At 32.8% G+C, this 10,030-nt stretch overlaps 1 protein-coding gene across 1 annotated transcript; it reads right to left on the bottom strand.

The window, feature by feature from the left end:
* Positions 1-273: 273 nt before the first annotated feature.
* LOC105791209 (vacuolar protein sorting-associated protein 26A) lies at positions 274-3,736 on the bottom strand. Its single transcript, XM_012619174.2, has 11 exons — positions 3,551-3,736; positions 3,376-3,450; positions 3,167-3,241; positions 2,958-3,030; positions 2,770-2,814; positions 2,442-2,553; positions 2,016-2,082; positions 1,592-1,636; positions 1,403-1,458; positions 1,055-1,230; positions 274-879 (listed from the first exon to the last, which is right to left on the bottom strand). The coding sequence occupies exons 1-11, from the start codon at positions 3,551-3,553 to the stop codon at positions 704-706; spliced, it is 903 nt and encodes a 300-aa protein (XP_012474628.1). The 5' UTR covers positions 3,554-3,736; the 3' UTR covers positions 274-703.
* Positions 3,737-10,030: the final 6,294 nt, after the last annotated feature.

Below are 10,030 nucleotides of genomic sequence, written 5' to 3'. Positions count from 1 at the left end.
ATGTATAGCTAAGTGACTTCACAGTAGCTTCAGTAGAATACCATTACTGTTTGCTCTCTCTCTCACACACCAGTTTCATTGCCATCGATGAAGTTATCTTTAATAAATGATAATAATTGTATTTTATTCAGAGTCAATATAGCCTCCTTTGAGAAGGGAAGAGGCGGTTTATCTTGAAATTGAGAAGTCAAGGCGGTAAATCAGATATCTTGAGCCAGTTTCACGAAGAAAAACACTACACCAGCATTATTATATGAACAGAATAGAAATCGCTTAGGAATAACAGCAACCATGGACAGCTAGGTTATAATAAATGAACCATAATGTATATAATTCAGAATAAGGAAATCATTGAATCATTGATGACAAGCGCTCATCAACATTGGAATCACACAAAAAAATCAACAAGGGAAACAAAATTGATCATGATTCATGCTAGTGACGACTGTAGGAAACAGCAACTATATTCCCCTGAATAACACATGAATCATGTACACCATTGACCATTTCCGAGTCAAAGCTGCAATAAATCATAGTCTACACAAAAAAGAAAAGAAACACTATAGCCCTTCAAAAGAAACAACCCTATGTTCAGATAGTTTTAACCCTAAGCTTCAAGGCTTTATGGAGGTGTCGCAAGGCAGTTAATCATTTGTTCTCCTTTACTGATGGAATTCCAAGTTTACATGTGTATGATGCTTAATCAGGAATCCTGCTGCCTATATATCGCAATTTCCTGCTGTTTGAAATATCGACGATCTTCTTCGTCCACCAGAACAAGATTCAAGTAATACTTCACACTGAATTTGTTGTTGATGTTGCGATAAGTTGGAGTCAGTTCATATGGACTAAGAAACAGCCTGATTGGAATTGATTCACCTTCAATACCAAGCACATGATTGTGAGCACTATGCTTAAGGAAAATGATATATATCTGTAGCAATTGAAGTATCTGAGGCATCAAAACTAAAAGTTTGCCTAACTACATATCCTTCCAAAAGAAAACACAACTCAGATCTTATAATATGCAAGAAATCTTAAGTTACAAGCAAACCTCGGACTGGAGCACCATCCATCAACTCAAACTTAGCTAGCGTTTCTGTTTCAACATGAGTATTTGCTCCTGATCCAGTTGACTCTCGACGCCTGATCTCAAGATCCATATTCTTAATCTTGATCCTCACAAGAAGAAAATATATCTTACCAATAATAACATCTTTCAGATGATACCTGAGCAATTTGGATTCCAACAATGTCCAATCAAAACCTATGTGATAAAAAGCGACTAGGAAAATTGCTACTTATAATAGTTTAAGCTGACGAGCTTAAATCCTAAATCCACACAAACCTAAGCCAACTTATGATGCCAGGTTTAAGCACAATCCATAGATGTTAATCTTACTTGCTTTTATTATACTCAAACTCAATGTGCAGGCAATCTTCAATTCCAACTTCCATCTGCAAATGGATTGATCAATAAATAAGCCGTGTGAACTCATTACAAATCTCAAAATGAAAAAATTTAATGTTAATAAGAATCAGTTAAGATACCAATGAAAAGCACTATATTAACATTATGACAAGCACTCACTTTGATGCTATTGTTGATTGACGGAGGTGGAGAATAATTGCGAACCTCGTACACATTAACCAAGCAAAAGATAAGTTGCTACAATCACAACACTGAAAAAGAAACTCAATGGTGAACAATATACAATGATCAATATAGTAAATGTCCTGAAACCATAATGAAAGGCCAAATAGATTGATGTTGGCTTTCTTGTATATGAGTATAATGTCAGGAATAAAAGGGAAAAGCAACTCTTCAAAGTAAGGCAGTGTTTAAAGTTCTCCCTTATATGGCACACCTTAGATACACTTATTTGTACAATCCTGCTAGTGCATTTGAGAGTGAGGTTCCATAATGCGCAAGAAAAAGAGAAATGAAATGGAGATAAAACTCATTTTGAAAAGAAAAATAATGAAAGGAAGAGGATGCAGATGAAAACACTTACCATAAAGTCCTGGTATTCCACTATGCTTCCACCATAATTACGACTAACTGTCACTTTCAGGACATACCTGAGAAAAGAAACGAATCAAATTCTAACATGGGTAGTCCAATTATAGTCTCAAAATCATCAACCTCAGATGCGGACCAACAAAACAAAATTTTATTTAGAACTCCACAATAAACATCTTTTAATAATACATAAATAACAGAGTGATTTGTAAGCTTTATTTTTTTTTTGTTCAATGATTTCTAAGCTTTATTGAGGTAAGTACCAAGAACTATTATTATGATAATCAACTGATTTATAAGCCTTAACAACCCATAACAAACATACATCAAGTGATCAAGGAAATACTCAAATCAAATTGACTAAAAGTGATGTGAATAAAATTTTATCTTTAAAGATTTAGTGCAGGGGGTACCATACCTAAGCCGCAGATTTGCACCGTTATAAGTTTCATATGGCATTTCAACTGTTGAAAATTCAAATGGATACGTTTTTCTTTCATATATATCCCCAGGAACATCCAATTCACGTACTGCAAATATCAAGAATATAAAAGTGGCAAACAAAACAAACCAATCAACAATCTACAAAAACTTAGCATAAACCAAACTTTTGTGCACATCATAAACGAGAAAACTAAATCATAAACTTTTGTGCATCTCTGTCACATGCATCTGAAAACTAATCACTGAAATTTATTTAAAAGAACATCTAACAGTTTCCAGGCAGAGCAAACAAATATACGCACCAAGGGAGGTAAAATCATAAAAGTTGCCTCTGTCAAAATACATCTCTGGAAAGAAAAAACAAAGTTAGCATTAACTTCATTTCAACAAGAAATAGGAATACACGTAAAAGTTCAGTCTTATTCAGTTACCATGTCAGAATGATATTTAAAGCTTGGACTGAATCAGTGAACAAAAAGCAAGGACGAACCTATTTGACCAAGGAGCTCAACTTTAACACCAAGATGTTCAATTTTCTTTCCTTGAAGTGGTTCTATGGAAACCTGAAGGCGGCAGATAAGTTCTTCAAAAAGTTTAGGGTTGATAAATGAATCATCAAAGCTATGAATATAATACGACTTCAATGATCTGATCCTAATCTGTTAAAATCTTTCTAAAAGTAAATAAGTTAATAAATACCTTCCCAGCAATACTTTCTTTACTTTGGAAAAGCGAAACCATAATCGTTTTGCCATTTTCCTTTTTCATCGGGACCTAATCAAACCGCAATAATCCAGATTCCACAACATGAATCGTGAAAATTTAACTAATAATCACAATAAAAATAAAAGTCTAGTTTTAATTTTCTTTTTGAACGATTCTACACCTGAGAGGATCGAGAAGAATACCTGCTTCCGAGATTTTCCGTCGGAAAATGTGATCGAGATATTACATGCAGGCTTGAAAGCTCCAATCAGGAAATTCTTTTTAAAAAGAACAAATCCGAATTACATTCAATAAACAGTCAAATTGGAAATCCATTAGAATTAAGAAAAGCAAATTCCAATGAAAGTGAGATATTACCATGCTGTTACGTTGCAATGAAATTGAGGATGTGTCAAATATATTGTGAAAGCAATTATTGAGATCGGAAAGCGAAGGAAGGAAGAAACGAAAAACCCTAGACGGCAGAGGGAATTGAAATTGGCGAAGAAGAGGAAACCCAACCAACCAGTTTGAGTTTTGACAGCTAGGAATCAGAAGCAAAGACTGGCGTCTATTCTATCCAGTAGTACCAATCTCGTCGTCAACATCGCGTGCTTTTCACGCGATATCACTATAATAATAATAACTACTATGTAGGGGGTGAGCATTCGAACAAATCGAATCGAAAATTTTCGAGTTAATCGAGTTTTCGAATCTCATTTTATCATTTTAATTTTATTTTAATTTTTCTCGAATCGAGTCGAGTGAGATGGAATTCGAATCAAATCGAATCGAATATATTTGTTTAAGTTAAATTTTTAAAAATAATTTTGGGTCCTTATAACCACTGTCACCCATCGTAATACAATTTGTCCACCTTATTCAAATTTTTTATTAATTTTCATCACCTGATAATTTATTTATTAATTTTTTATATATTGGTTATCTTCTTTGCTTGCTTAGTTGTTTCAATTATCTTTAGATTCTTGTCACTATGTATTTTGAAATTAAAAATATATTAAATGTAAAAATATGATTTTTAATAAAAGTTATTTTAAAAATAAAATGTGAAATTGATACCAGTATAAAATTTTAACACGAATATTTTATGGCATAATTAATAATTCAATTTTAATATAAATATTCAATATGACTAAACAATTCAATAATATAAATAATATAAAATGTGAAATTTAATTTAATAATATAAATAGTAGATATAAATAAAACTATTACTATTTATGTTTAGTGATTTTTTTGGATAATTTTGATTTTTTATTTGAGAGTAAAGGGTGATAAGTGAAAGTTTAGGGGGGAATAAAAAGTTTTGGGGAATAAAAGTTTGAGGGAAAGTAAATAGGGGGAGTAAAATTTTGGAGGGAAAATATTAAAAAAAATGAAGGGGGGAGGGTTTGGGGTAGATGAGAGGTGGAATGTGAAGGGAATAAAAGTTTTAGGAAAAAAGTGGGAGGGAGTAAAAATTTTAGGGAAAATAAAAGGTTTTGAGGGTTTTTGGGAGTAAAATTTTGAGAAAAAGTAAATGGGAGAGTAAAATTTTGGTGGGAAATGAATTTTGGGTAGATTGGGGGGTTAGGAGGGGAGGGGAGGGGAGTAAAAGTTTTGGGGGGAAAGTGGGAAGGAGTAAAAGTTTTAAGGGAAAAGTAAAAAGGTTTGAGAGTTTGGGGTAAAAATGTAAAATATTATAGTTTGATATTCGAGTTATTTGGATTCGAAAACTCAACTCGATTCGAACTCGAAATTTGAAAAAAAATTCGAGTTGATTCGAATAACTTGATTCGTTTAACTCGAAATTCAAATTTTTTTTTATTTTTCGAGTCGAATCGAATTTTGCTCACCCCTACTAGTATGTATCCTGTGCTACGCGTGGGCTATATAATTCATTATATAGTAATAAATTATTAAAGGAACAAATAGATTTCTTTTTAAAAAACTAATAGATTAATATTTATATGGGTACATTCTAAAGGTGCTCATGAGCTGGGCGGCCCGCCCGAAATATGGGCTTGGGCAAAAAAACGAGGCCCATTTAGAAAACGGGCCGGGCCTCGGGCACCACTTTTTTTGCCTGGGCCCGGCCCGATATAATAAATATATTTATTTTTAAATTTTTTTTAATTTTAAAATATTTTTAAAATACTTTATTTTATTATTTTTAAATTTTAAAATATTTTTAAAATATTTTTTAATTTTAAAATATTTTTAAAATTTTTTAAAATACTTTTTTAATTTTTAAAATAAATTTTGGTATTTATTAAAAATGGGCGGGTAGCCCAAGCTTATGATTTTTTTCTGGTAGCCTAGGCAAAATTTCAGGCCCATATTTCGGGCCTAGGACCCGGGCCGAAAATTTTTTACGGGCCCAGCTCGACCCGACCCATGAGCACCTCTAGTACATTCCCTTAAAAATAATTTATATGGGCAGATAATATAAAGTAAAAGTCTGAAAATATTGAGCCAACTATTCTCTTAATTGTTCACCCTTTGCACCAACACCAACTATTTGTAGCCTTTACCTTCTGTTGCGAATCTTCATCCTCTTTCAAAATATCTTCAATCTCTGTAATGACATCCTAAATAGAGGTATCTCCAGTTCCTTAGGCCCTAGGCCTTTAAAAGGCCAATGGTAGTGGGCACTGCAGTCCCCATTGAGCCTCCTTTCATGGCTCTCAAGTTGTGTTTAAAATGTACATTTCCCTTCCGCTCTAGGTTTTTTCTGAGCCTTTTCAAATTCATCTTAAGAAGTGATTATCGTTCTTGCCATTGTGAGGATACTTTTTGGAAACAATCAAATCAATTTCAAATCCCACATTAATGATGAAAAATCATGACAATCGCCACTCCTGTAAAATAGATTTTCCCTTCAAGATTTACTGAGAGAAACAAATCACAAAAAGATAATTTTATAACAAAATTTTGAATCCAAAAATAACCCTTAACAAAACAACATCAAGCTTTTGTGTTTGGATGCCTTCCAAAAACTTGTGTGAGTCATTTAGACGTGACACACACTAATAGAAGACCTCAAGTGTTCAAACCTAGTTGCATCCAATGGTTTAGTGAACAAATCAACTAGTTATTCTTGTGTGGACATTAACTTAACCTCAACAACACCATTCTCAATCAATTCCCTTATGAAATGATATCTAATGTCAATACGTTTAGTCCTCTAATGTTGTACTAGATTCTTGGAAATATTAGTGACTCTTGTGTTATCACACAAGACAATAGCCATATCTAATTCAACACCAAAATCTTTCATTATTTACTTCATCTATAGCAATTGAGCACAGTAACTCCATTCAACAACATACCCAACCTTTGCAACAGATAGTGAGATTGAACTTGTTTCTTATAGTACCATGACACCAAATCCAATCCTAGGTAGAAACAACCATCTGATGTACTCTTCCTATCATCAATGTTACCTGCCCATTTAGCATCACTATAACCAACCAGATTCATGGTGCTATCCTTTGAAAACAAAATTCCCAAATCAGTAGTTCCATGGACATATCTAATAATCCTCTTCACAGGTTTCACATAGGACTCTCTTGGACTTGCTTGGTACCTAGCACATGCTGTTGGATTTGGTGCCCTAAGTGTAGTATTTTTCGTTTATGTACACTTGTAATTTTTTGAACAAATTGATTAATAAAATTATTTATAATTATATTAATACCCTATGTATACTGTCCTCACGTGGTTTTTTCATAGAAAGCAAAATAGAAGCAAATATTGGCTCACTAGTTATCTAATATTTAAACTAATACTAAGCAGTATTACCTGGTCGAATTGTAATATGGAAAAACAACTTATATTAGTAAACCAACCTAAACATGTCCTTAGTCTAATCGAAAATGAGCAAACCGATTGCAATACTAACATGTCGTCTATCAAGTCCAACTGGGGTGATGCCTTGTCTTAGGCATTTGCGTAGATGACTCTTATAATGACCCGATTATCAAGGGTGTCAGAAAACGTATTTTCAAGACTCTATTTTTGTAAACCGAACCCGTAAATATTTTTATTAAATATTTACGAGGCTAGCTTAGTAGCTAATTAATTTTTGAAATAGTGAATTTTATGAAATTAGAAGTTATTAAGGTACAAGGACTAAATCACGTAAGGGTTAAAAGTTTGAATTATAGCTTAAAATAAATTAAAAGGACTAAAGAAGCAATTATGCCCTTGTTTCATTTAAAATGGACGGTTATAATGGACATTAATGACATGTATATATATTATATATTATGTTAATATAATATGTATATATGTTATAATAAATAAATTGTATGAAATTTATGTATATTATATAATAAGATATAAGAAGTAATAATAAAATAATAATAGTAATAGTGCATTAAAACAACCAAATTTTTTCTTCTTTCATTACCTTTACACTATCACATGCAAACATTAAGAAAACAAAAAGAAATGAAAGAAAGAAAGAAACAGCAAGGACGCACGACCTAAGTGGGTTTGAGGTTCAAGCTCAAATTGGTTAGTGTAATTTAGTTATTATACTTGTAATTTGTATGTTTTTGGAATCCAGTACCTAGAGCTACCCGACCCATATTATAATTTTTAGTATTGTTCAAGATTTTAGATGTTGACATTGTTGAATAGTTTAAGTATTAGGGATTAAATAGATAGATTTTTAAGTTAGAAATGGAAAAAGGACTAAATTGTGGAATTATTTGTTGATTTTGAATAATAGGGACTAAATTGTAAAAAAATTGAAATTAAGGGGTCGAATTGGAAAGAGGAAGCTAAATGTGGTCTAGAGTGAAATTAGAATAAAAATATGAAGTTAATTGTGAAGGTTAAAATTAGTCTCGGTTTGGGGACTAAATTGAAGAATAAGCAAAATATAGTGTGAAAATTAAAATTCAATGTGAAGTTGAAATGTGTAATATTAATGTGATTTAATTGTTTTATTCCGTAGGTAACGTCGTACAGGAATCCTTTAGTAAAAAGAGGAAGGATAAAATCGACGTCGAATAGCTCGAAAATCATGGTTTGTGTTTCTATAATATGAATTAAATAGTAGATTATTGAATATATAATTGTTTGCATATGGTAAGTATTTGAGGTGAGTACTTTGGTACTTTGGGATTGAATTAAATTCATAATTGAAATGAAAGAGATTGATTTTGTATATTATGAAATATATTGATTATGAATATATATGTATTGAGAAAAATGTGATTATTATCAAATTGAATATATGCTTATATGTGATGATATACATTTATGAAATTAAGACATTGGTTGTATTGAAAAGAGAAATGAATCCCAACTGTATCAGGCTGAGTCAAATATAGATGACATGCCATAGGATAGGAACAGTTCAAGGATTACTTCGACCTCGAGTCGATGAGGCACTGGGTGCCAATTTGCTTCGGTTTAACTGATGAGACACTGGGTGTCAATTTATATAGTGTTGGTCACAGTTATTACTTCGGATTTATCCGATGAGGCTCTGGGTGCCAAACTAATGTGTTGGTTGGATCTGTGTATCTGTCTGAGTCCGCGTCGTGTCGTGTTAATAGGGGAAAGTAAAATAATAATTTATGTGATTGATATTGAAATGGAAAAGATGAGAAATGAGTATGAGTTGAGAAAATATTGAAATGGAAAATATGAGAAATGATTATGAGATAATAAATGAAATATGAATTGATGAATTGAGATTTGAAACTTGAATGAATTCAAGTATGGATCAAAGATATGAATCATGCCATTATAATGTATAGTATAATTTATTATTCAAATGTATAAGAATCTAGCATGAAAGTATTAGATTGTCGTGACCTGCCCCAGCATATTATAATGTTATTAGTTAGTTTATATGTTGGTTATGATTGAATTAATTGTTTGATTTGTTAGTAATTCTCGTGACACTAATCCAACGACGGAGAAGGGTTAGGGGTGCTACATTTAGTAGTATCAGAGCTATAGGTTTAGCCGATTCTCGAACTAAGTCGAGCTTAGAATTGAGTTTAGAGGTACATGGCATAGTTGAGTCGAGTTGAGTTAGGATTTGGATGCTGATGATAATTGTTTTTGTTTTATATTTAAAAGATGACAAATGAATCAGATAATGAAATGAAACAAGTGTTCTACCCTAGTGATGAGCATAGTGATGATTGTGAGGTAACAGAGTCGGTAACTCCAAATGTTAACCCAATCGGTGCTCAACGACCTAATATGGAGCGAGATGATAATGATGGAGCAGGTGATTCACATTTACTTAGAGCTATCGCTGATGCACTTCAGCGGGTTGCGGGAACTACATCTGCTATAGCGCCTGCACCTACCATTCGACGAGCTCTGGTAAAAGAACAGCAGAGGTATGGTGCGACTGAGTTTTTGGGGTTGAAAGGGGTCGATCCCTCAACAGTGGAAGTTTGGGTTGAATCCACTAAACGCATTTTGTAACAACTTGAATGCAACTCGCGTGAAAGCGTGATTTGTGCTATTTCTCTACTGCAAGGAGAAGCGTATACATGGTGGCAGTCAATAACACACCACGTACCTATTGAATAGGCCAATTGGGAATTCTTTCAAAAGGAATTTCAAAATAAATACGTTGGAGAATTCTACATAGAATATAGAAGGCAAGATTTTTTGCTGTTAAAGTAGAGTAAAATGTCAGTGGCCGATTATGAACGGGAGTTCGTACGACTTAGTAAGTACACTACTGAATTTGTATAATATAAAATCAAAAGTTGTAAGCAATTTCTACGTGGGTTATGTGATGAACTACGGGTACAACACGTATCGCATCGAATTACATAATTTGTCGATCTAGTTGAACGAGCAAAAATGGTAGAA

The sequence above is a fragment of the Gossypium raimondii genome, chromosome 8, assembly GCF_025698545.1.
Source record: "Gossypium raimondii isolate GPD5lz chromosome 8, ASM2569854v1, whole genome shotgun sequence".
NCBI lineage: Eukaryota > Viridiplantae > Streptophyta > Magnoliopsida > Malvales > Malvaceae > Gossypium > Gossypium raimondii.
Note: the sequence above shows the minus strand (reverse complement) of the source record. Positions and strands in the feature narration are given on the sequence as shown.